Below are 25,801 nucleotides of genomic sequence, written 5' to 3'. Positions count from 1 at the left end.
GGGAGATATTCCCCTCAGGGGATGAGGCTGCTCTGAGAAGAGCAGAAGGTTTCAAGTTCTCTCCCTGGCTTCTCCAAGATAGGGCTGAGAGAGACTCCTGCCTGCAACCTTGGAGAAGCTGCTGCCTGTCTGTGAAGACAATTCTGAGCTAGATAGACCAGTGGTCTGACTCAGTATATGGCAGCTTCCTATGTCCCTATAGGGGGTGGGGTCATAGCTCAGTGGTAGAGCACCTGCTTTGCATGCAGAAGGTCTCAAGTTCAGTCTCTGGCAGCGTCTCCAGGTAGCGCTGGGAGAGACGCCTTCCTGAAACCTTGGAGGGCTGCTGCCAGTCCGTGCAGACAGTACTGAGCTCGTTGGACCCAGGGCCTGATTTGGTAGAAGGAGCTCCCTGTGTTCCTGAGCATCAGGCGGTGGTTCTCTGCCTTCCTTCTGAACGGGTTTTCCTTTCTGTCTCTCTCCCTGCCACAGTATTCCAGTGAGTTTGTGCAGTCTGCCTACTTGTCTCGGCGCTTGGCCTACTTCTGCACCCGCAGACTTGCCATGCTGCTGGATAGCACTGGCGGGCACCCTGCTCACCACCTCCTGGCACAGGCCGCCCCTGCACTCCCTTCCACGCCCACCCCTCAGCCGGCTGCGGGGAACCTACCGCCCAGCCCCTTCAGTGACCTGCTGCTGTGTCCCCAGCACCGCCCGGTGGTATTTGGACTCAGCTGCATCCTCCAGGCAAGTCTGGGCAGTGTGACGGTGCTTTCTGGCAGGGAGGCGTTTAGGCACCAGTTGAACAGGATTGCCAGTGGAGAACTGCTGTCACAGAGTGGCTTGTGGGGGGTGGGTCCCACAAAGATCTATGCTTTGTGCAGCCTGTTAATTTTAGCAGGGTGACAGATGATGAGCTGGGAGGACCGGGCTGATGAGCTGGGAGGACCGGGCTGCTGCTTGTTTATCAACTCAAGACCCTCTGGGTACCTGGCTCTTTACAGAACATGAGAACAGGGCTCTGCCCTGAGGAGTCTACAATCTCGGTGGTGTTACGAGGGAGAGGAATGGAGGGCAGAGGGGTTGAATAGGGTGGATGCTTGGTTATTTCAGTTCCACCCACTTTGGCTCAGTTAGGTTAGAGGATGTGGCTGCTGTGCTTCAAGGAGAAACTGGGGAGGACTGTGGCAAGGCTCTGAAGCCTGCAGGACATTTCTGATGTGTGGGGGAACAAGAGGGGAGAGGGGAAGGAATCTGTGCCCACCTTCCCAGAAGCTCAGTCCTTCTGCTTTTTCCTTTTCTCTCTCCAGAGTATTGTCCTGTGTTGCCCCAGTGCCCTCGTCTGGCATTACTCCCTGACCGACAGCCGAATCAAAACCGGCTCTCCACTCGACAGCTTGCCCATCGCCCCCTCCAATCTGCCCATGCCTGGGGTCAATTCAGCCTTCATGCAGCAGGTGAGCAGTGGGACCTGGAGCCCCACATCTCTCTGCCTCTGGTCCTGTGGCAATCTGATCCACATGCCACAAGAGAATGAAGCCAGCCTCGCCACATTCAGCCTCCGCCACTTCTGCAGCATTTCTGTGGCTGCTGGAGAAGTGGCTGCTGGAGTGGCATTGACTGCTTCCGTGCTTCTAGGGTGCGGCCTGCCATCCCCTCCTCTGTGATGTTCTTTCCTTGCCAGGTCCGAGCAAAGCTCCGGGAGATTGAGCAGCAGATCAAAGAGCGGGGCCAGGCGGTGGAGGTGCGCTGGTCTTTTGATAAATGCCAAGAAGCCACTGCAGGTAGCACTCCAAAATAGCTCTGCCACACTTTCCCCAGAGATCCCTGTCCCCTCATGGGAGCTGGGTTGCTCTCCTCATCCCTGTTTCCTCTCTCTGCCTGGCTGTTAACTTAATTTTTCCTCAGTTCCTCCTCCTTCGGGTCTTGTGGTCAACTTTCTCCCTACTAAATGAGCAGAGAGGCACCTTCTTAAAGTGGTGATTCTTATCTATCTATCATATTTTTATACTGTCTGATATGTAAATCTCTAGGCAGTGAGATTTTACTTACCGGGTGGGAGAGCAACTGGCCCTGTCCACCCCCAGCACAGCATCCTCCTGTGGCTGTTGCTGGAGTCTCTGTTAAGATTCTTTTTTTAGATTGTGAGCTCTTTGGGGACAGAGAACCTCCTCCTCCTCCATTCATTCATTCATTCTTCATTCATTCATTGTGAACTGTTAAAAGAACTTCTGTTGAAAAGTGGTGTGTAAATATTCATCATGGCTGTCCTTAGGGTGGGGCGACTGGGGCGATCGCCCCGGCCTCATGCTCCCCCAAGCCCCACGCTCTCGGACCCCGGGGCAGCCTGGTCTCCCAGCTCCCCGTGCCACATGCAAGGCAGGCAGGCGCTGAGGTGGCTTTTGGGCTGGTAGGTGCCCCTGTGCACGAATACAGGTGGCAGCTCTTGGCCTCTGAAGGCATCCAGCCAGTGCTGCCCAGCATGGTGGAGGCTGGCCTGGCGGAAATGCCTTGCCCCCTCCTCAGCGGGGCCCCAAGCCCTAGAGACAGGAGGCAGGCGTCGGTGGTGAAGGGGCCTCAGGCCAGAGAAGTGTTTCCGCCTCCGCAGAAGGAGTCACCGCTGCCGCCACCTGAGGGAAAGCTTGGAGACCCAGGGGCTGCTGCCTGCCCTGCGCTCAGCCTGCTGCAGGGCCTGCACTGTTCCTGCCACGTTGCTAGCAATGAGAGCGAAGCTGGCAGTGGCACCTGAGGCCCCCAGTCCAGGGACACCAAGCAGGCCAGCACACACACCTCCCTCCCTGGCGTCCGCTGCCTGTCCCATGCTGCTTCGCCCTTAGCCCTGCAACTCCCACCCACCCCCGCCCCGGGATGGCCCTGATATTCCTAATAGGAATATTCCTGCACTTCAGCCAGCCTGGCTGTTTCCCCTTCCACCGGGGGATTTCCCCACAGTTGGACCTCTGGCTCCACGATGTTCTTCCTGTTCCATTCCAGGGTTCACAATTGGTCGGGTGCTCCACACCTTAGAAGTCCTCGACAGCCACAGTTTTGAGAAATCGGACTTCAGCAACTCCTTGGATTCCTTATACAACAGGATATTTGGGGTGGGACCAAGCAAAGACAGCCACGAGGTAAGAGTTGGCTGGATGAGGCAGAGGTGTCTAGGCTTTCCCTGCCGGCAAACAAGGCTGTTGGGAGCCAGGGACAGCTGGTATTAATGCAAGACCTGAGGAACAAGATCTCGTTGCTTGGACTCCTTCTAGATCTTCAGTTCTGTTGTAGAGTCTTTTTTAAAAAAGTTTTAAAATGTTTGTAGTTTGCCTTCCCTGCCAAAGCAGCTTCAGTCAGTTTACAAGAATGTTTGTTTGTTTAACATATTTCTGTACCGCCTAAAACTTGCATCTCTGGGCAGTTCACAATTAAAATAATCCAAACATTAAATCAACCAAATAATTAAAATCATTAATATTAAAATAATTTAAAAACCAGCATTAAAAATATTAAAACTGTACCTCTTTAGTTTGATATGAAATCCATAGTAAAGGGAAAATATAAACAGCTACAAAGCAACAACTAGCACAGAAGGGAACGGCACCCCACACACAGGCCCCCAAACCAGCAGCCATGACATTGTACAGCCTGTCGCAGTGCCCGCTTCCTACAAAGGCACAACCCCAAAGCCCTGATGGAGTACAGCTTGAAGTCTGTCTGGGCCTCTGACAGGAGGGCAATCCATAAGTGTCACTGGACAGCTCAGCAGTAAACATGCTGAAACACTTGTGCCCCACCGTGCAACCAAAGGAGAGCAATCGCTCCTGCTGTGGACCTGAATTTATGGAACTGAGCAAGTGGTCTTGCCTGCTCTCTGGTCCATCGCACTCGCGCTGAGTGTTTGATTGGGGAGTGCAGTGCCCAAGAGAATGTGGGTGGCGAGATTTGGGCGGGGGGCGGGCGGCACCAAGACCACCTTGGTCTGCAGCTGGGGTGTTGGCATTTCCCTGCAACCAGGCTCAATGCACCCAGTACTCCGCACATCCTGTTTCCTTGGCAGATCTCCTCTGATGACGACGCAGTGGTGGCCCTGCTGTGTGAGTGGGCCGTCAGCCACAAGCGGTCTGGGCGCCACAGGGCAATGGTCGTGGCCAAACTGCTGGAGAAGCGGCATTCGGAGATCGAGGCAGAGGTGAGCGCTGGAGAGCAGTTTTTCAGAGGAGGATGAATGGCCAGTTGGTTGTAGGAAGGTGGCTGCTGTCATAGGGAGCTGCCTTATACAGAGTCAGGCCATTGGTCCAGCTACCTCAGCATTGTCTACACTGACTGGCAGCGGCTTCTCCGGGGTTTCAGGCAGGAGTCTCTTGGAGATGCTGCCAGGGAGTGAACCTAGGGCCTTCTGCATGCAAAATACACTGTAGATGCTTTTCCATTGAGCTACGGCCCCACCCCCTAAGGGGAATATCTTACGGCACTCACATGCTGTCACCCATCCAAATGCAAACCAGGGCAGACTGCTTAGCAAAGAGCTTAGCCTCTTTGTGGCTAAGAGCCTCTTTGCTAAGCAGAGTCTGTCCTGGTTTGCATTCATGCTTGCTAATGCAAGACCAACTCTCCTCCCCCCACAGTCAGGTGGTGTGGGAAAGGGCTGTCAATCACGGGGCCTGGGGCACATGGGAGATCATTGCTTGTCCTATGTAGCACAATCAGTAGGTAGAGTACAGTGTTCCCTCTAACAGGGATTCCCAGATGTTGTTCACCACACCTCCCATAAGCAAAAGCCATTGAAGCTGTGGATTCGGGGAGTTGTAGTCAACATCTGGGAACCCCCGTTAGAGGGAACCCTGGTAGAGTATAACAAGGCAGGTCCCTGCTGCAAAGGGCTTGCAATCTGGAATCCGGAAGGTGAGCTAACGGCACCCTTTACCCGCCTTTCTCTCCAGAGGTGCGGGGACTCAGAAGTGGTGGATGAGAAGGGCTCCATCTCGTCGGGCTCCCTCTCGGCAGTCAGTGCTCCTGTCTTCCAGGACGTCCTCATGCAGTTCTTGGACACTCAAGCTCCTGTGCTAAGTATGGGTCCTGCTGCGGCTCCTCTCGGGTCCTGGGTTTCGCCGAGCACCTGCCTGCACCTGACGCCAGCTCTGTGCCTAGGAAGCCACTTCCTCACCTGCTCTCCCGTTGTCCTTTTCCCAACAGCCGACCCCAGCAACGAGAACGAGAAGGTGGAGTTCTTCAACCTGGTCCTGCTGTTCTGCGAGCTGATCCGGCACGACGTCTTCTCCCACAACATGTACATGTGCGCCCTGATCTCCCGCGGCGACCTGGCCATCGACGTGCACGGCCCCCGGCCCCCCTCGCCCTTCGACGACCCCACCGAGGAGCACGACCGGAAGGAGGGGGAGGGCAGCAGCAGCACCAACAAGCTGGAGGTGTGGGCCGCCTCTCGCAGAGCTGGGGCAGGGAGGCGCTGGGGAAGCGGGCGCTTGCTGCGGGGCTGCTGGGCGCGAGGGGCGGCTAGGATCTGAATGGCTGCGCCTTGGTCTCCTGTCTCTCCCAGGACACGGGCCTGTCAGAGTGCCAGATGGACCTTGACCAGAACTCCAGCGTGATTTTTGATGACATGGAGAAGACAGACTTCTCGGTAGGACCTTGGCAGGGTGGCCCCGGCTGGGCCCTTCTGTAACTCCAAGGGCTCTGCTCCCCCGTCCCCCTTCCACAGGAGCATCTGTGCAGGAGTGCTTGAGTGACAGCACAAGCCCTCCGTTTCCCTGGGCCTGGGGTGGCTGACTTGTTTGGCATGGCCAACGTCTCTTTCACGGCAGTCAGCAGAGCGGGGAAAGGGTCAGATGGTCCTGGCAGTGTGAATACGGGTGCAGTGGGAGAGACAGAAGCAAGCCGTTGGGGATCCTGGGTAGCTGGCTTGCTTTCCTTGCCCCCCCCCCTCCGCCCACCTGCTTTCTGGCGCTTGATGAAAGGTGTGCTGTGCATAAAAGGCCTGCCTCTCTTGGGCATGGTGGCAGACGGCTGGCAAGCATGTTTCTGTTTCCTTATTGGCCTGCCCTCTTGGAGGGAGTATGTTTCTGCCCTGCTCACCTGGCCTTGCGCCTCTCTCTCCAGATGTTCTCTCCTTCCATACACTGCGAGTCCAAAGCCAGTCCTTCTCCCGAGAAACTGGATCCCGAAAAGGAGAGCAAGCCTCTTCTGAAGGACGGCATGCTGGCGTCGCTCTACGACCAGCCTCGGCACATCCAGTATTCCACACACTTCCCTATCCCTCAGGTAGGAGAAAAACCAGCTGGAGAGGGGTTGTGGGCAAGAACGAGGCACCCAGGTGTGTAGGAGTGCATGTGTGCCACCGTAGCTCGGCTGCAGAGTGCTCCCTTTGCATCAGAAGCTCCCAGGTTCATCCCTTGGCACCATCGGTTAAAAAGATCGCGGCGGCGGTGGGGTGGGGTGGGGTGGGGTGGGGCTGGAAATGACCCTGCTCTGCCTGAGAACTTGGAGAGCTTCTGCCTGTTCGAGCAGACAGTGCTCTGCTTGATAAACCACGGGGTGGGTGGGGTGGAGGGGCATGTTCTCAAGATGGCTTATACATTATATGGCGTTTGAAGCAGTTGCTGTGGCCAGATGAGTGTGTTAAGCTCTTGCTATTGTGACTGCTGCTGGAATCGTGTCAGAGGCTGGTGGTACTTCTTCATGCCAGTAACTATATGCGAATCCATCTTGGATGCTTGTTGGGGTGTGCATTAAGTTGTACAAGCATTCACTTAAAGGCATCGGTCCTGGTTTTGATACTACAAAACACCATACACCTTTTGTGTGTGTGGCTCTTGTTTCCAGGTGATGGGGCTGCTGCTCAGTGGCAGAATGTCTGCTTTGCATGCAGAAAGTCCCAGGTTCACTTCCTGGCAGCATTTCCAGGCAGGGCTGGGAAAGACCCCTGCCTGAAACCTTGCAGAGCTTCTGCCAGTCAGTGTAGACAATACTGAACTAGATGGATCAATGGTTTGACTCAGTATGTGGCAGCTTCCTGTGTTCCTAGGCAGCTTCATGTGCCGCTGCTCCTCCCATTTCCGAGGAAGCAGAAGTGACAGAGAAGAGAATTTTGTTCTCGGTCATCCCGTGAAATTCATGGGCAGTAGATTCAGGGCAGACAAAAGGACAAGTAATTTGTGGAATTCATTGCATTGGGATGTAGTTCGTGATGGTCACTGGCTTCAACAGCTTGAAAGGGCGATCAAACAGACTTACAGGGGTGGAGTGTCTTGTCAAGGGCTGGCAGCGTGACTCTCGTCTTATTCCCGGCTTCTCAGGAGGAGTCGAGCAGCCACGAGTGTAACCAGCGGCTGGTGGTCCTCTTTGGTGTTGGGAAGCAGCGTGATGAGGCCCGGCACGCCATCAAGAAGATAACCAAAGATATCCTGAAAGTGTTAAACAGGAAGAGCACGGCAGAGACAGGTCTGTTGAATGCTGCGTCCCCCACTTTGTACGCAGACTGTCAAGATGACCTGAGAGGGTGAGGTTGGTAGGGAGCGTCTGGTGCTTTGGGAGGGACAGCAGTGGGAATGAGGTTGCCACACAATTATCCATACCTTCAGACTATCCAGGTTACTGTGATACACTCTATAAAAAATATTTAATAACTACAAATGGCTCTGAGTGCAGCAGTCTGATTATTACCTGCCCTACAAGTACCAGTTACCATTTCACCCCTTTTAAAGCCATCTACGCTGGCTTCCAGTTTGTTTCGGGGCAGAACTAAAAGTGTTGGTTTTGACCTCTAAACCTGTGTGACCTGGGACCAAGGTAACTGAAGGACTGCTTTCTCCTGTATTAAGCTGCCCACCTGCTAGAGTCCTCTCCTGAAGTCCTACCCTTTGGGAGGTCAGGTGGGTCTCTGCTGGAGAGCAGGGGGTTTCTGCCAAGGACCCCTGTCTATGGAATGCCTTCCCCGAGGATGTTTGCTAGGTGCTTTCTCTGATACCTTTGAGTGCCAGGTAAATTCTGGGTGTTCACCAATATCCAGGGTCTTTGAATGAGAGAGTGAGAGTGAGTGTGTGTGTGTGTAATTGATAGAAGATGCAATGAATAAATTGTTGTCTTTTGGTCGTGGCTTGTCGTGTGATTACTTGATATTCCATTGGTTTAGAAGTGTTGTTGTTTTTTTAATGTAAACCACTTTGCTGATCTTATGTACATGGGATGGTGGGATGTAATTAAAAAATAATATCAAATAAAGAAATTGACTTCTGGTTTGTCTGGCTTGGGCAGGAGGAGAGGAAGGCCAGAAGAGGAAGAGGAGCAAGCCAGAGGCCTTCCCAACAGCTGAGGATATCTTTGCCAAGTTCCAGCACCTTTCTCACTTTGACCAGCACCTTGTCACCTCTCAGGTATGTGTCACGAGGGCAGGGAGGTGTTGCCCTTCTCTGTGTGCTGTTGGGCAGCAGCAGCTAACAGTCCCTGCTGTATGTCCCTCATCCCAACGCAGGTATCTCGCAACGTCTTGGAGCAGATCACCAGCTTTGCCTTAGGGATGTCGTACCACCTGCCTCTGGTGCAGCATGTCCAGTTCATCTTTGACCTGATGGAGTATTCGCTCAACATCAGTGGACTCATTGACTTTGCCATCCAGGTGAGTCTCTCAAAAACTGGGGGTGGAACCAGGAGTCACCTTGATGTCTTTTGATTTTGTTACTGTGTTTGCCCTTGGACCGACCTCACTATGGGTGAGGGTGGTTGTGTTGGATGGCCAGTGTTGAAATTGGGAAACTGGATTTAAATGGGCCTTTGGTCCAGCCCAGCTGGGGATCAGCTGGTGTGGGGAAAACCAAAGACACTAAGAATGAAATGATGCAGATCTACAAACAAGACAATAGGATTGGAAGGAACCAGGGTTTTTTGGTGGCCATTCCCTCCCGGCCATTCATTTTAGTATATTGGCCATCCAACACAACCACCCTAACCCATAATGAGGTCTGTGCAAAGGGCCATAGGGGTGCATGGATTTTCCGAACAGCCATTGGGCAGTTGGAAATTCAATGCCTTCCATGGCCATTTGGAAGGAGGCGCATAGGATGCTGCCTTATACTGAGTCAGACCACTGGTCCATCTAGCTCAGTACTATTTTACACTAACTGGCGGCGGCTCTCCAAGGTTGCAGGCAGGAGCCTTTTGCCAGCCTGACCTGGAGATGCCACCAGGGACTGAACCTGGGACCTTCTGCATGCAAGCAGAGGCTCTTCTCCCTGAGCTATGGCTCCATCCCCCATTGCTCACTCCCTCTCCCCTTTTTTTTCTTCTGCACTCCCTCTGGCGCTGGGTGTAGTTGCTGAACGAGCTGAGTGTGGTAGAGGCAGAGCTGCTGCTGAAATCCTCTGACCTGGTGGGCAGTTACACCACCAGCCTGTGCCTCTGCATTGTGGCCGTCCTGCGGCACTATCATTCCTGCCTTATCCTCAACCAGGACCAGATGGCCCAAGTCTTTGAAGGGTAAGGTCTCCGAGTGCCGCTGCTGCTGGGACAGGGACATTCCTGGGGAATGCAGGGAGACTCGCCCTTCTGGAGGTTCATGAGATCTTTTTCTCAAGGGGATGGGTGTTCTCTGTCATCCCTGAGGGGATGCCCCTGGACCTGGATTGTCCGTGTTCATTGCACTGGAGAGGAGGGCTGTTTGTTGTGCATCCTGCCCCACTGTAGTAACTCTTCTCCCTGTACAGGCTGTGTGGGGTGGTGAAGCATGGCATGAATCGCTCCGATGGCTCCTCTGCAGAGCGCTGCATCCTGGCCTACCTCTATGACCTGTACACGTCCTGCAGCCACCTGAAAAGCAAGTTTGGGGAGCTCTTCAGGTGAGTGCTGGTCCTGACTGTGGGTGTGCAGCCAGCAGTGATGGGGTCAGTAGGCTCACAGGGCATCCATTCCAGTCCCTTTGCTACTAGAAAGGACCCTCCCCCCCCCCACACCCCAACAGCTGCAAGGCCCCAGTGCCCCAGAAAAGGAGAGGAAATTCTTGCAAAGCAAATCCTTCCACCTGATTTGCACACAGAAGAACCCAGTCGCACACCTCCAAGGGATGTGGAATCGTGCAGGGCCTCTGTGGTTAGTGTTCCCTCTAGTAGGGATTCCCAGATATTGTTGACTACAACTTCCAGAATCCCCAAGCAAAAGCCATTTGCAGCTAAGGATTCTGGGAGTTGTAGTCAACGTCATCTGGGAATCCCTGTTAGAGGGAACCCTGGCTGTGGTCCTTTCGGGAAGTGCCTCGATCTCCATGGCGGTCTCATCTCCTGCCACCTGGGCCCTGCAGCTGCTGGTGAACAGCGGTCAGCCTGTCTCTCTTTCACAAATGCTCAGTGGCAAAACTGGTGGACATTCTTTTCCATTGTAGTAAACACTGTTGCGAAGCCACCTTTCTACCCCAAAGTAATATTCAAGGCAACTCACCAAAAACACACAAGGACAAAAACTACTACTACAACTGTTACTATACTGCTTTTCAACAAAAGCTCCCAAAGTGGTTTACATAGAGAAATAAATAAGTGTGATGGCTCCCTGTCTCCAAAGGGCTTGCAGTCTAAAAAGACACATCAGAGAGACACCAGCAGCAAGGTGGAGGGATGGTGGGATGCTGTGCTGGGGTGGATAGGGCCAGTTGCTCTCTCCCTGCTCCATAAAAGGAATCTCCACTTTTAAAAGTTCCCTCTGCTCAGTTAGTAGTTAAAGAAAATTGCAGCCCAAACGTAACAGCCAATCTCAAAAAAGCAGCAGTGAAAGTAAGCAGTTAAGAGCCGCCCACAGGCCACGACAAAGAATAACCACCAATGAAGACTGCTATGCAGGCTCTTGGGCTTCAGCCAGAACTGTGGGTAAACGGGGCAGCCTTCACTCAGCACCTTAGTTCATTAGGCCCCAGTGCTGGTGTCCCAGGAGTGGTTCTGCGTATCGGCAGCTCTGAGCAGAATGAGCCCCGAGTGTCCAGAGGCAGGTGCAGGGTGGTGGTTGCCCCAGCTTCTCACTGGCCTCGACTACCCACCTTCCTTCCTTCCTCACCAGCGACTTCTGCTCCAAGGTGAAGAATACAATCTACTGCAACGTGGAGCCGTCGGACTCGAACATGCTGTGGGAGCCCTTGTTCATGATCGACACCATTGAGAACCCGTCGGCACACAACTTTACGTACACGAACCTGGGCAAGAGCCTCACCGACAACCCGGCCAACCGCTACAGCTTCGTCTGCAATGCACTCATGCATGTGTGTGTGGGGCACCACGACCCTGACAGGTGAGGGCCAGAGATGTGGAGAAGCCACCTGAGGAAGTTCTCCCTAGTTTTTCCAGGGAAGAAAAACCTGAAATTGTTTTCAGCTTTTCCTTTGGAGGGATTCCGATTCCAGCCCTGCTTTGGGCAGGGATAGCTGTGTTGTACGTGCGTCTTAAAGAGCCCTGTTGGATCAGACCAAAAGATTACTCAAGTTGCATAGGAAGCTGCTGCATACCAAATCGGGTCCTTGGTCCATCTAGCTCAGTATTGTCTACACTGACTGGCAGCAGCTCTCCGGGATTTCCGACAAAGCGTCTTTCCCAGTCCTACCGGGAAATACTGCCAGGGATTGAACCTGGAACCCTCTGCATGCAGGAATCTGCTGTATACCGAATCATTCCCTTGGTCCATCTAGCTCAGTATTGCCTGCACTGAGAGATACTCAACCCCTGAGCTGCAGCCCCATTCCCAAAGGTGGCATAAATGGGTTTCCCATCCAGGCACTGATCATACCAAGACCTGCTTAGCTTCAGCAAAGTGTCCGACACATGTGCCCTTGGACTATGCTCCGGCATCAAAGCATAGAAACATAGGAAGCTGCCATATACTGAGTCAGACCATTTATCTATCTAGTTCAGTGTTGTCTTCACAGACCGTCAGCAGCTTCTCCCAGGTTGCAGGCAGGAATCTCTCTCAGCCCTATCTTGGAGATGCTGCCAGGGAGGGGACTTGGAACCTTCTGCTCTTCCCAGAGCGGCTCCATCCCCTGAGGGATGTGCTCACACATGTAGTCTCCCATCCATATACAGCCAGGGTGGACCCGGCTTAGCTAAGGGGACAAGTCATGCTGGCGACCACAAGACCAGCTCTCCTAGTCTGTCCAGTCCACTCCGAATGCTTCCAGAAGGCTCACAAGAGAGACATAAAGGCAGGCACCTTCCCCTCTTGTTTGCCTGTCCCTAGCATCTAGTACAAAGATATGCTGCCTCTGAACATGGAGGTTCTGTGTAGACATCATGACTAATACTTGGCAGTAGACTCCTTTTTCTCCACGCATTTGTCTCCTCCTCCTCCTCCAAAACTTTCTCATGGCATCGCCGCTCTCTTCCCCGCGCAGGGTCAACGACATTGCGATCCTTTGTGCAGAGCTGACGGGTTACTGCAAGTCGCTCAGCGCCGAGTGGCTGGGCGTTCTGAAGGCTCTCTGCTGCTCCTCCAACAACGGGACGTGTGGCTTCAATGACCTCCTCTGCAACGTGGATGTAAGGGCCGGGCCTGGGCTGTTGGCGGGGTGGGGGACTGTGGAGGGATGGCATGCAGATGTCAGGGCAGCATCCATCTGGAAAGGCCGTGGGGTGTGTGGAAGTGGTTGGGACCCGTGAAGAAATGTGCAGGGAAGATAAGCAAGGGATATGCTTGCAGAAGCCAATTTAAGTGGCGCAGCGGGGGAAATGCTTGACTAACAAGCAGAAGGTTGCCGGTTCGAATCCCCACTGGTACTATATCGGGCAGCAGCGATATAGGAAGGTGCTGAAAGGCATCATCTCATACTGCACAGGAGGCGGCAATGGTCAACCCCTCCTGTATTCTATCAAAGACAACCTTGACGGCACACTTTACCTTTACCTTATGTTTGCAGAACATTCTCTGTCCTGATAGTTTTGAAGCTCCATCCTGCAGTTTTTTGGCACCGCTTAAAGTGGTGATTCTCTTATATTTAGCTGGGAGAGCACAACTGGCTCTCTCCAACCCCAGCACAGCATCCCTCCAGTGGCTGTTGCTGGTATCTGCCTTATGTGTCTTTTTAGATTGTGAGCCCTTTGGGGACAGGAGACTATCTTATTTATGTGTGTATTTTTCTGTGTAAATCTCTTTGAGAACTTTGGTTGACAAGCGGTCTATAAATATCGTGGTGGTGGTGGTAGTAGTAGTAGTAGTAGTAGTAGTAGTATAGTCAGCCATGCCAGCTTTTCTTCTGCTCCGTCTTCCTGGCCTTTTTTCAGTTTCTGCAGTATTGCTTTGGAAAGCTTTCCCTGCTACAGACTGTGGCTGGAGTGTTGTCCAAACTTGTCCTGGGTGTGGCTGGATGATTTTTCCAAGTAGGGGACTCTTTTTTTTTTTAACCCAGTTCTGCCCTTGCCCTCCCCTGCAGGTGAGTGACTTGTCTTTCCACGACTCCCTCGCCACTTTCGTGGCCATCCTCATCGCTCGCCAGTGTCTCCTCCTTGAGGACCTGATCCGCTGCGCCGCCATCCCCTCGCTGCTCAATGCTGGTGAGCGTCTTCCGCCTGTCGGAGGTTCTGGTGGACGCAGGGCTGCCGTGTTGTCCGGGACCAGTGCCTGGCTACGTGGACTGCCCTGTGGCAGGGGCCAGCCGAGCCTGGCGACTCCGCACAGCTCAGTTCAGAGGTTTCCTGTTTCCGTCTGCAGCTTGCAGCGAGCAGGATTCAGAGCCCGGAGCCCGTCTGACTTGCCGGATTTTGCTGCACCTTTTCAAGACCCCGCAGTTGAATCCATGCCAGCAGGATAGCAGTAAGTGAGCACTTTTCAGGGGCCTGTCCCCTCCCTCTCTCTTCCACCTCCAGGAGGATGCCACTGGGAGACCAGAGGGCTGATGCTGGTGGCTAGTGCCTCTACCCTGCCAGCACAGAATATTCCTCATGGGTCTGAGCCGGCACCTTCTGTCCCCATCCTGAGCCTCCTTGCTCTCTGCCTCCCTTGGCTCCGGCAACTGCATCCCTCCCACACACCCTCCTGGTCTTGTAGAGCTGGTCTTGTAGTAGCAAGCATGACTTGTCCTCTTAGCTATGGTCTGCCCTAGTTGCATATGAAAGGGAGACTTAGGTCTGCCCTGGTTGCATATGAAAGGGAGACTTGATGTGTGAGCACTGCAAGATATTCCCCTCAGGGGATGGAGCCACTCTGGGAAGAGCAGAAGGTTCCAAGTTCCCTCCCTGGCAGCATTCTCCAAGATAGGGCTGAGAGAGACTCCTGTCTGCAACTTTGGAGAAGCCGCTGCCAGTCTGTGTAGACAATACTGAGCAAGATGGAACAATGGTCTGACTCAGTATATGGCAGCTTCCTATGTTCCTAACTGGTTTTAGCACTCTGCTTTGACTGCCTTCTCTCTCCTAGAGCTGGCTTGTGTGACTCTCTACAGCCACACAGCACATAGTGAGCATATAGCAGGGACTGCAACGGTGGGGCCCCAGATGTTGATAGACCACAGCTCCCATCATCCCCAGCTGCAATAGCTGGGGATGATGGGAGTTGTAGTTCAGCCACATAAACCTAGTTTGGGAGCCCCTGATGTGTGGCCTTAATTGTCAGAGGATGTGGTGGTGGCCACTACCTTAGGTGGCAGTTTAAGAAAAGATTAGATAAGTTTAATGGAGCCTTGGGCATAGTAAGGTTGGTGTGGTCCCTGGGGCAAAAAGCAAAGTTGGGCCCCACCACCACTTTCTCCTTCCCCCACCCCCCTGTATAATTGCTGTAAAAGAACTGCAAGGGTATGGTGAAAGACAAAATATTCTTGGAATGCCCTTTCTCTCACTCCTATGCAAATAATATCACATATTCCAGAACGTGTGTGTGTGTGCGCACGCACACACACACACTCCCCTCAATCAGAAATATTTTAAACATATATACCTACTATAATTACTATCTATCTATAATCAACTCATAGATATATGATCAGCAAGCTTTTAATTAGATCGTACATTTATAAACTGTTTTCAGTTGTCTCACAGTGAACTGTTTTTAAAACCGTTTATTATTGTTCTTAAATTTTGTTATTGTTTTCAACATTTTCTGAATATGAGTATCTGGAAAGGGGGGTGGGCTGCTGTGTTTGCTTTGATGCCTTGCTTGGGGGCTTCCTGGAAGCACGGGGCTGTCCACTGCTGGAAACAGGGCACTGGCCCCGATGGCTCCCGGGTCCAGTGTAGGAGAGCTGCTCTTATTTTTTTTTTTATGCCAGCCGGCAGGTCTGTTGGGAGGCCAAGTGCTGTGGCTGGGTCTGGCCGGGATCTGGTCGGTTGCTCCCTGCTTCCCAGCTGCTTCCGGTCCCTTGCTGTTGTCGGATATGCGTGTTCCTGGCTTGGGCCGGAGCTTCTGCCAGTTCGCCGCTGAGCACCGGCCGCCCCTTCTTTGTGCCCTCCCTGCAGGCAAGCCGTCGGTGGGCATCCGCTCCTCCTGCGACCGCCACTTGCTGGCTGCTTCCCAGAACCGGATTGTGGACGGTGCTGTCTTTGCGGTGCTGAAGGCTGTCTTTGTGCTGGGTATGTGCCTGGGCAGGGTGGGGCTTGCTGGGCACAAGGAAGGAAGGGAGGAGGGGGCTTGGCTGTCCAGCCCCAGCTGGTCGGGAGGGGGCCAGCCAGCGGGGCTTTCAGATGCGGGCCATTGTGGTGGGTGACCCTGACTCCTGGCTGCAGGGGACGCTGAACTGAAGGGCTCCGGGTTTTCCCATCCTGGAGGGGTGGACGACCTCATGGAGGACGACAAGAAGCCTGCCAGCCGGATCGTCTCCATAGAGACAGCAAGCCTGGATATTTACGCCAAGTATGTCCTCAGGAGCATCTGCCAGCAGGTGAGTGCATTGGGCTGTCCATAGCCGCAAATCACAGTGGCTGTCTTGAACCTCAGGAGGGCAGTATGTCCCCGTGGGAGAGGGTGATGGCTTCACACCCCACTGGTGAGCTTCCTGGGAGCTTCTGACTGGCTGCCGTGGGAAAGGGAATGCTGGACTAGATGGATCTTTTGGTCTGATCCACCAAAGCTCCTTTTACTAAATGGAGGTTTTAAACTAATTCAGCTGTTGCGGAACTCCAGCGCCCATCGTCCCCAGCTAAGGTGGCTTTGTAGGATGGGAGCTGTAGTCCCAGCAACATCTGGGGATCCAAGATTGGGGACCCTGGGCTACTTGGTGGAGAAGAGGTCTGCCCACAGCTGTTAGCAACGTTAGCTAGGTTGAGAGCAACCATGAGAGAGGGCTCCTACTTTCCTGCTGCTCTTGTGGTTGGAGCATCTGGTTGGCCGCTGTGAATGCTGGAGTAGTTTGGCCCTCGATTTGATCCAGCAGGCCTGCTCTTGGGTCCCTCTGGACCCTTTTCCATTCCTTTCTCCCAGGCGGTGATAATTATATCAGAAGGAGTGGTAGCTTGTTATGTTGGATAACAAGACCAAAGGAGAGCTGGCCTAATGCTAGCAAGCATGACTTGTCCCCTTAGCTAAGCAGGGACCGCCCTGGTTGCATTTGAATGGGAGACCACATGTGTGAGCACTGTAAGATATTCCCCTCTTAGGGGATGGAGCCGCTCTGGGAAGAGCATCTAGGTTCCCAGTTCCCTCCCTGGCAGCATCTCCAAGATAGGGCTGAGAGAGATTCCTGCCTGCAACTTTGGAGAAGCCGCTGCCAGTCTGGGTAGACTATACTGAGCTGGATGGACCAAGGGTCTGACTCAGCAGAAGGCAGCTTCCTGTGTTCCTATGGATGAACTCACTTCTGTGCCCTAGAAAACTGGGGTGAGGAGGGTGCTTGTTGAGCCCCTGGAGGTGAGCGGGTCAGGGGCCTGTCCCCCAGTCCCTTCTCTGCCTCACTTTCCCCCAGTCCCTTCTCTGCCTCACTCTCCTTTTCAGTCCAGTATTTTATTTATTTATTTATATCCCACACTTTCTCCAAGGAGCGCAGGGCATTGTACATGGTTTGTGTTTATCCTCACAACAACCCTGTGAAGTGGGTTAGGCTAAGAGAGACGTGACTGGCCCAGAGTCACCTAGTGAGTTCCATGGCTGAATGGGGATTTGAACTCGGGTCTCCTCAGTCAGAGTCCAGCACTCTAGCCTCTGCTTCATACTGACTCTCTTCCTTCTGGCCATTCTGTGGACTCGTCTCCTGAGGAGCTTATAGCACTGGAGGGGGGGAGAGAGAGAGCCCAGCAGACCAGGGACATATGAAGCTGCTTTATTATTGGTCCATTTCAGCCCAGGGCTGCAGGCAGGCGGTTGGGGTGGGAAGAGGGCACGCAGACTGCAGGCTTTGCTGAGCTGGGGGCCACCATCTCCGTGTGCCTTCTCTGGCTGGCAGCAGCTCTTCAGAGTCTCAGGCACGAAAAGGTGCTGCTGCTTGATCGCCTTTGAGCTGGAGATGCTGCCAGGGATTGAACCTGGGAGCTTCTGCATGCAAAACAGATGCCCTTCCCCTGAGCTGTGGTCCCTGTGGGAGGCTTGTATCATTGCCCCCCCAGCCCTGCGTGGCAAATGTGGTGAGTGAGCAGGGCAAACTGCGGGGTGTGGTGCTGTTCATAGAGGGCCTTGGTGTGAGATGTTAGTGCAGCCCAAAGGCAGGCTGAGGCCCAGGCATGAGCAGACCCCCAAGAGGGTCTTCCAGGTTAAGCCCGGGTGCCTCCTCCTGCTGCATTCTCTGTGTGTGGGCTGCAAGCAGGCAGCGCGGGCGGGTGGGGTGGGAGGAGGGCAAGCAGACTGCAGGCTTTGCTGAGCCACGGGCCACCCTCTCCGTCTGCCTGCAGGAGTGGGTGGGAGAGCGCTGCTTGAAATCCTTGTGTGAGGACAGCAACGACCTGCAGGACCCCGTCCTGAGCAGCACCCAGGCCCAGAGGCTGATGCAGCTGATCTGCTACCCGCACCGGCTGCTCGACAGTGAGGAGGGCGAGAACCCCCAGCGGCAGAGAATCAAGCGCATTTTACAGGTCCGAGCCATGGAGGGTTTCCGGGGGCATCTCCAAATGCCGGCTTTCTCGTGGGCTGCAGGAGAAGCTCACCTCGTGGGGGAAGGTTGGTGGGGATGTGTATAATCTGTGATCCGCTGTCACTCCACATGAGAACAGTGATTGACACCATCTTCAGGTTGTTGGCTTCATTAAGTTTCTAGCCCTCAAGGCTTCGAGGACAGATTTATGTGTGTGTAACAGACAGACGGATCGACCAGAAAGGGGATGAGACAAGCTTCGGCTTTCTGATACTGTCTCTTCACCACAAATTAGCAGAAGCAAAAATTAACCAGGTGCATCTTTGCTTAATTTGTATATATCGTGTGGTTTACCCAGTTCAGCATTGATTAGTGCAGAATGTCTATTTATTTTGGCACAGACCCGTATATGGGTTTGTATGAAAAGAGATGTTTGGGGGTGTAGGAACTGTGGATAAGGCAGAGCAAGAGCTGGAGGAGAGAGGGCTAGCCCTTTTATGTCTGGTGGAGCCAGTAGAGACCCCAAGAAACTTGGGCTGGTGCTGGAAGAGGGAGGGAGTGGTCGAGGGGTCAGCAGATGTTGAGCGGCAACATGCGAGCCGATGATGTTGGCATTGGTTGCAGAATCTGGACCAGTGGACGATGCGGCAGTCGTTGTTGGAGCTGCAGCTCATGATCAAGCAGACGGCCAACAACGTAAGCAGCCGTTGCAGCGTTGCCCGGGGGTGGGGGGGCAAACAAGTGGGAGGGGTGGTTCAAGGGCCAGGCCCTTTGAGGCCCCGTGAGGCCAGCGACAGGCAGAACTGGGAAGGGCCCCTCGGAGGGGGCAAGTCCCCAAGCATCGACGCCACCAAGCAGCGCCGTTCTCCTTGTCAAGGTGAGCCTGAGCCTTCAGCCATCTCGGTTCCGCCCTTCTGCAGCAGGAAATGAACTCCTTGCTGGAGAACATTGCCAAGGCCACCATCGAGGTCTTCCAGCAGTCGGCCGAGACCAACTCCGCCAGCAACGGGATCGTCAGCCTCAGTGGCTCCGCCAGCGTGGTGCCGGCCAGCACCAAAGCCAAGCCCATCCTCAGGTCAGGGCGTGGAAGGACGCAGGGCGGGAGGGCTGGTGCCCAGGGTCTCTCGGGGCGGATTGGCTCAACTCTCTCCGCTTGCCTCTCCCAGCTCCCTGGAGAGGTCAGGCGTGTGGCTGGTGGCCCCTCTCATCGCCAAGCTCCCGACCTCCGTGCAAGGCTACGTCCTGAAGGCTGCGGGAGACGAGCTGGAGAAAGGGCAGCACCTGGGCTCCTCCTCTCGCAAGGAGCGGGACCGTCAGAAGCAGAAGAGGTGAGCAGGGCGGGTTGGGGGGCTGGAGCAAAGCAGCAACGGAGCTCCGAGAAGAAACCATTGAACCGGCAAGGGCCGGCTGCAGATGGAGTGGCGGATCAGGCCAGCCCCGATCCGCGCAGATGCTTGAGCTGGGGCCCCTCCTCCCGAGTAGGCCTATAGGGTGGGAGGCCCCCAGCAGCCAGGCAAGGGCTTTGCCTCCGGCATTGGAATTCGGGATTGAAATGCATGAAATCTTCCCGTGGGGGTGATGGATAGGACTCTAGAGGCAGGACGGGAGCCCTGTTGTGGGGTGCTAGCTCCCCAGATCTCCAGGGGGGACAACTGCAGGAGGGACGACCAGCCCTGACTGCTCACAGTCTGTTGGACTCAGGGGGCTCTTGTCAGGGCTGGGGGTCTCAGGGAAGGCATCTGCTGTGAGTGGCATCCATGGTTGCTCTCGCATATTCCTGTCCTGCTTGTAGCATGTCTCTGCTGAGCCAGCAGCCTTTCCTGTCCCTGGTGCTGACGTGCCTGAAAGGCCAGGACGAGCAGCGTGAAGGCCTCCTCACCTCCTTGTACAGCCAGGTCCAGCAGGTAGGCCCCTCTCCGCTCCCTCCCTGGTTCTGGCGGTGGTTGCATTGTCAAGCCAGCGGCACTGGCGTCCGTATTGTCCGTATTGTCCCTTCCTGCTCCTCCCCGGTGTGTGCTGGGTTGCTGTCGTCACCCCATGGTGTGTGAGGTGCAGCTGGGTCCTCCTCAGGACCACCCTCTCGCCTCGGGTTGGGTCCTGAGCATCTCTTTGTTGCTTCCTGGATCCCGTCCCAGGAGCAAGCCAGGGATGCTCTGCTGCTCCCTCTGGATACAACCCACACATGTGGGGAGGAGGGAGGAGTGCTGGACGCCCAGCAGCTGGGCGTTGACTCCTTCTGTGCCCCTAGATTGTGACCAACTGGCGAGAAGACCAATATCAGGACGACTGCAAGGCGAAGCAGCTGATGCACGAGGCGCTGAAGCTGCGGCTTAATCTGGTGAGCGGCTGGGTCGGCGGTTGCTCCATCTCCTGGGGCCCTGCCATGGAAGGGGAGGAGGGACTTCTGCAGCTGACAGAACCGTCTGTCTGGGAAGGGGTCCTGGCAGCCAAACCCCACTGCAAGAGCCAAGGCCTAGGGAGCTCCCTTCCTGTGTTTTCTGTAACCGGGGTTCCCAGATGTGCTTGACTACAACTCCCAGCATCCCCAGAATGCAGTGGCCTTTGTTTGGGGATTATGGGAGTTGTAGTCAACAACATTTGGGGATTGTTGCAGGCAACACTGGTCCCTTCCACTAGTGGCTTGGCTGTTGCATTGTGATGGGGAGACGTGGCCCATGAAACGAGCAGGGAGGCCGCACCCTGCCTCGCCTCCTGCCACCATCCAGATTTCTTGCCGGGGGGGGGGGGTGAGGGTGCGTGGAGGTTGGGAATGCTGAGGCTGTAGGTTGATGGCCTCTCCTCCTCCTTCTCCTTCCTCCCTGCCAGGTGGGGGGCATGTTTGACACGGTGCAGCGCAGCACTCAGCAGACCACCGAATGGGCTGTGCTTCTCCTGGACATCATCAGCAGTGGCACGGTGGATATGCAGTCCAACAAGTGAGTTGTTTGGGGAGTGGGCAGCTATCTTCCACCTCTCCTCCCCACACAATCTCCTCAGCTGTTAGGCCATCCTAGACTGGGGATTCCGAGCCATGGCCGTTATGCCAGGGGATGATGGGAGTTGTAGTCCAACAACATCTGGGGACCCAAAGTTGGGAGGCCCTGGTCCAGACCGTGGGAAATTGGTCAAAACGCCACTGGATTGAGCTTGTGTGCCTTATCTATCTGTCTGTCTGTCTCTCTCTCTCTCTCTCTAAGGCGTACCCATTGCTAATCCCATGTGTGGCAGCTCTTGTGAGAGTTCGCGAGCAGTTGCCAGCAGGGGGAGAGGAAAGCGGTGTGTGTGTGGCGGGGGAGAAAATGGTGGTGGGTAGGGAAAACAAATAGCGGCGGCGTTTCAGAAGGAAAACTGAGAGGGAGTGGGGAAGGACAGGGGAGAACTAGAGAAAAAGATGCTCTGCGCCTGGCCCAGCTAGTTTTAACGAAGATGCCGAGGGGAGAAATGATTCTGTCAAGCAGGAAGATAGGAGCACAGGAATTGCCTTATCCTGAGTCAGATCCTTGGTCCATCTAGCTCAGTACTATCTACATTGACTGGCAGTGTTTCTCCAAGGTTTCAGGCAGCAGTCTTCCCCAGCCCTATCTGGAAACGTCAGGGAGTGAACCTGGGTTCTTCTGCATGCAAACAGATGTTCTACCACTGAGCTATGGCCCCATCCCCTAAGGGGAATATCTTATGATGCTCACATGTAGTCTCCATCCAAATGCAAACCAAGGTGGACCCTGCATAGCAAAGGGGACAGTTTATGCACAGTACTCCTCCTCTCAGGGAGGAGAGCTGGTCTTGTAGTAGCAAGTATTACTTGTCCCCTTAGCTAAGCAGGGTCTGCCCTGGTTGCATATGAAAGGGAGACTAGAAGTGTGAGCACTGCAAGATATTCCCCTTAGAGATGGAGCCACTCTGGGAAGAGCAGAAGGTTCCAAGTTCCTTCCCTGGCAGCATCTCCAAGATAGGGCCGAGAGAGGTTCCTGCCTGCAACCTTGGAGAAGCCGCTGCCAGTGTGTGTAGACAATACAGAGTGAGATGGACCAATGGTCTTGGTGTATGGCAGCTTCCTATGCTCCTAAGACCAACTCTCCTCCCTGAGAGATCGTAGGCAGAAGGGCCATGCCGGAGGGCCACATCTGAGGGCCAGTTGAGCTGCTCAGCGCAGTGCTGGTGATGGAAAGGCCTTTGTCTGCACTCCTCTCCCATTTCAACACTTGTGCTGAGATGTCCAGCTTTTCTGGCTGCGTGGATTTGACAGCTTCCCTGCCCTTCTGGAAACGCTAGGGCAAAATAGCCCCTGTGCCTGTCCCCCTTGAATGACCCCTCTCTCTTTCTCTTTCTCTTTCTCTCTCTCTCCTCTCCCCCCACCCACTCCCCGCCAATAACCCCCAGTGAGCTCTTCACCACAGTCCTGGACATGCTGAGTGTACTCATCAGCGGCACGCTGGCTGCAGACATGTCCAGTATCTCCCAGGGCATCATGGAGGAGAATAAGCGGGCCTACATGAACCTGGTCAAAAAGCTCCGGGTAAGGAGGAGGACTTGTGGGGTGGAGGGGTTCTCTTGCTATGTGGAGCAGTCGTACTTGCTTAATTTTGCATGATTTATTCCTTTAATGTTAGTCGTCGGGAGGGGCACAGACCAGTGGAAGACGCCAAAGCCGCCTCTGCCCCCTCACCCCAGAAAGGATGCTTCTGCCTTTGGTCAGGGGCTGGCTGGGGTGCATTTTGGTCCTCTGGGTGGTGACAGGTGTGGGGATGGCTCTAATGTGTGGGGATGCTGGAGGGGTGAGGAGTGCTGCCAGGGGCAGCATCTGTGGGCCAGTCAAAGGGCCTCCCTCCAACTGGCATTCCACGGCCTTCCTTGCTCTGCAGAAGGAGCTGGGTGACCGCCAGTCCGACAGCCTGGAGAAAGTGCGCCAGCTCCTCCCCCTGCCCAAGCAGACCCGGGATGTGATCACCTGCGAGCCTCAGGGCTCCCTCATCGACACCAAAGGCAACAAGATTGCCGGCTTCGACTCCATTTTCAAGAAGGAGGCAAGTACCACCACCACCCCGCCTCCAACCCTGTGTGAGTGCTAGGACCCCTTGCGCTGCATATGTGTTTCCCACCCCATTGGTGCAGGAAGGGGTCTGGCTGGTGGCCGTAGTCATGGCAGGTGGGTGCAGGCTTGCTCGTTAGTTGCCTCCAGATTGGGCTAAATGTGCTCTGCATGGAAGCGTCCATGGGAAAGCATCTGGAAGCATCCGTAGGTTCAAAAACCATGGGCTTTTTTGGTCCCATGGGTCTGGAGGCATCCATATCATCTGGGGCCAGCAGGACAGAGCATGGAATGCAGGTCTTTTGTGGTCTTCACTAGCTGCCTAGCTGTTTCCCAGGCTCAGTTCAAAATGACAGTTCTTCCCTTATCCCTGTCTGGGAGCATTCAGGACCATCTCCTCCTGTGCACCGGTGACCCTAATCCGCTCAGCTCAGCTGCAGAGGCATGGTGGAGAAGTACTGAGGGCCTCTCCATTCATGGTGCCAACGCTATGGAAGGCCCTTCCCAGGGAAGCCTGGGAAAACCCCTTCTTTGGTTTTGTTCTGCCGTCTTGTCCAGGCTTTTCTGGGAGGTTCATCGGATGAGTCATTTTCCTGCTAACTGAGCAGAGAGGCACCTGTTTAAAGTGGTGGTTCTCTTTATTGAGCAGATAGAGAGCAACTAGCCCTCTCCAGCCCCAGCACAGCATCCCTCCAGTGGCTGTTGCTGCTGTCTATCTTACGTTTAGTTTTTTAGATTGTGAGCCCTTTGGGGACAAGGAGCCATTTTTAAAATTTATTTATATCTATGTAAACCCATTTGGGGACTTTTGTTGAAAAGCGGTATATAAATATTAGTTGTAAATATTCGTCATAGTCATGACGTTTTATCTGCCACAGAGATGATATCGACAGGCTATCCTTAGGGTATTTTTGTTTTTTGCTAGCGTTACAGTTGAGTTTCATTTATGCTTTGGTTACGGTTGGTGGTTTTTAAAAATGTAACTGTTTTGATTTCAGTGCAGTCATAGTTTTTCAAAAACGAAAACAATTAAGCAAGGAGTAGAGACAGCGATGGTCAGAAGACCTCCTCTCCCTCCCCAGCCCTATGAGTCACAGGTGCTCTCCAGCATGGGGATCTGCAGGGCCTGGGCCTTGCTGGAAGCTGCAGCAACTGCTGCTTGGTCTCTCCTGGCTGCCCTTCCCATTCTCTTCTCTCCCCACCCCCCCAGGGCCTGCAAGTGTCTACCAAGCAGAAGATTTCCCCCTGGGACCTGTTTGAAGGCCTGAAGCACTCTGCCCCACTGTCCTGGGGCTGGTTTGGGACCGTGCGGGTGGATCGCAAGGTCTCTCGCCTCGAAGAGCAACAGAGGCTGCTGCTGTATCACACACACCTCAAGCCGAAGCCCCGCAGCTATTACCTGGAGCCGCTGCCTCTGCCCCCCGAAGAAGAGGAGCCCCCCACGCCTGTGGCCCTGGAGCCAGAGAAGAAGGCGGCAGAGCCAGCCAAGGTGGAGAAGGCCAGCGCCAATTCCGCCAACTCCACCACCGAGCCCAAGAAGAAGCCCAAGAACAAGAAGCGGACCCAAGCCACCAGCAAGAGTGAGGTGAGAAGACCGTTCTGGTGGTTCTTGGATGCCCCCACTCCCCCCCCCCCCAGCCTTGCAGGCATGAACCCGTTCCTAGCCACTTAAATTGGAGGTTCTCAAATTTGGGTTCCTAGATGTATGTATGTATGTTTGTTTTCTTTGAAATGTTTATATCCTGCTCCTCCAGTACGCTACCGCTGGGGGTGACTTAAATAGATACCATATAGATAGAACAATAAAAATTCATAAAACTTAAGAAGTTAAAAGACCAGGCAAATACTGCATGTTTAAGTTTCAAATTAAAAGTTAAAAAGCTAAAAATTAAGAAACCTACCGGATATAAGCAGCGGATACAATATTTAAAAGCTTCTCTAGAAAGATGTTTCTTCAATTACAATAACAATGCTGAGGTAGGGAGGAAGCGTGGCGAAGCTCTTAGAAAGCCAGATGTTGTTGGACTTCAGTGGCCAAAGGCTTATGGGAGGTGGTCTTAACAACATCTGGGGGCCCAAGTTTGAGAATCCTTGGCTTAAATAGTTTACCCCAACAGCTGTTAAAAGCCCCCCACAACAGCTATATGCCCTTGATCCAAAGTTGGTTGGCTAAGCTGGTTTTTCTCCTGCATCAACAGCCCCTGTTTATTTGGGGATATCAGGGTGCTTCACCCACAGCTTTGATCTCTGTGCTCTGCTCTCTTTGATATGCCAGAGGTATCAACCCTCCTGTTGTTGCTACATGAGCACTAGACCACTGGTGTCAGATGGCTTTAGAAGGGGCTCAGACCAATTCAGGAAGCATAAGTTTTGTCAGCAGGCTGACGGCTCTGTGTTGAGAAGCACTCTCCCTCTGAATACCAGTTGCTTGGAGGCAATTTTCCCTGCTTGTGGACTGTGCAGAGGCATCAGCTCCATTGGAAGCAGGATGCTGGACGAAGAAAAGCTGTTGGTCTGAGCCAGCAGAGCTCTGTGGTGCCACTTGAAACCATAATTGTGGGTAGGGTTGGGGCCTGTCTGTCTGTCCTGATGGGGGAGGGGGCTCCTCCTAGGAAAACAAGCTCTTGGCTATGGGATTCTCCCTCCCCATCTGAACATAAGAACAGCCCTGCTGGATCAGGCCCAAGAATGCCCATCTAGTCCAGCATCCCGTTGCACACAGTGGCCCACCAGATGCCACTGGGGAGCCCACAGACGGGGTGACGGCATGCCCTCTCTCTCTTGCTGTTGCTCCCTTGCAACTGGTATTGAGAGGCATCTTGGGGGCCCCTTTC

General features: G+C 54.1%; 1 protein-coding gene across 4 annotated transcripts in view; it reads left to right on the top strand.

Moving 5' to 3' along the window:
• MED12 (mediator complex subunit 12) overlaps positions 1 to 25,801 on the top strand; it is a 41,381-nt gene that overhangs the window by 7,158 nt on the left and 8,422 nt on the right. For 2 of the 4 annotated variants that reach the window (XM_053274260.1, XM_053274258.1), the window contains exons 7-36: positions 472 to 726; positions 1,290 to 1,436; positions 1,664 to 1,763; positions 2,974 to 3,110; positions 4,031 to 4,162; positions 4,914 to 5,040; positions 5,167 to 5,399; positions 5,528 to 5,611; positions 6,088 to 6,249; positions 7,284 to 7,428; positions 8,242 to 8,360; positions 8,459 to 8,602; positions 9,296 to 9,459; positions 9,687 to 9,818; positions 11,023 to 11,250; positions 12,347 to 12,491; positions 13,382 to 13,502; positions 13,660 to 13,761; positions 15,399 to 15,512; positions 15,666 to 15,820; positions 17,760 to 17,939; positions 18,563 to 18,634; positions 18,859 to 19,013; positions 19,105 to 19,266; positions 19,731 to 19,842; positions 20,187 to 20,276; positions 20,765 to 20,874; positions 22,319 to 22,454; positions 22,801 to 22,962; positions 24,178 to 24,552. In XM_053274260.1, coding sequence (XP_053130235.1) covers positions 472 to 726; positions 1,290 to 1,436; positions 1,664 to 1,763; positions 2,974 to 3,110; positions 4,031 to 4,162; positions 4,914 to 5,040; positions 5,167 to 5,399; positions 5,528 to 5,611; positions 6,088 to 6,249; positions 7,284 to 7,428; positions 8,242 to 8,360; positions 8,459 to 8,602; positions 9,296 to 9,459; positions 9,687 to 9,818; positions 11,023 to 11,250; positions 12,347 to 12,491; positions 13,382 to 13,502; positions 13,660 to 13,761; positions 15,399 to 15,512; positions 15,666 to 15,820; positions 17,760 to 17,939; positions 18,563 to 18,634; positions 18,859 to 19,013; positions 19,105 to 19,266; positions 19,731 to 19,842; positions 20,187 to 20,276; positions 20,765 to 20,874; positions 22,319 to 22,454; positions 22,801 to 22,962; positions 24,178 to 24,552 — 4,500 coding nt within the window. The remainder of the gene's footprint in view (positions 1 to 471; positions 727 to 1,289; positions 1,437 to 1,663; positions 1,764 to 2,973; positions 3,111 to 4,030; positions 4,163 to 4,913; positions 5,041 to 5,166; positions 5,400 to 5,527; positions 5,612 to 6,087; positions 6,250 to 7,283; positions 7,429 to 8,241; positions 8,361 to 8,458; positions 8,603 to 9,295; positions 9,460 to 9,686; positions 9,819 to 11,022; positions 11,251 to 12,346; positions 12,492 to 13,381; positions 13,503 to 13,659; positions 13,762 to 15,398; positions 15,513 to 15,665; positions 15,821 to 17,759; positions 17,940 to 18,562; positions 18,635 to 18,858; positions 19,014 to 19,104; positions 19,267 to 19,730; positions 19,843 to 20,186; positions 20,277 to 20,764; positions 20,875 to 22,318; positions 22,455 to 22,800; positions 22,963 to 24,177; positions 24,553 to 25,801) is intronic. The other 2 variants (XM_053274259.1, XM_053274261.1) reach the window with 2 other exon arrangements.

This window comes from Hemicordylus capensis, chromosome 11 (genome assembly GCF_027244095.1).
Source record: "Hemicordylus capensis ecotype Gifberg chromosome 11, rHemCap1.1.pri, whole genome shotgun sequence".
Classification (NCBI taxonomy): Eukaryota; Metazoa; Chordata; class Lepidosauria; order Squamata; family Cordylidae; genus Hemicordylus; species Hemicordylus capensis.
This window is presented reverse-complemented; position numbering and strand designations above follow the sequence as displayed.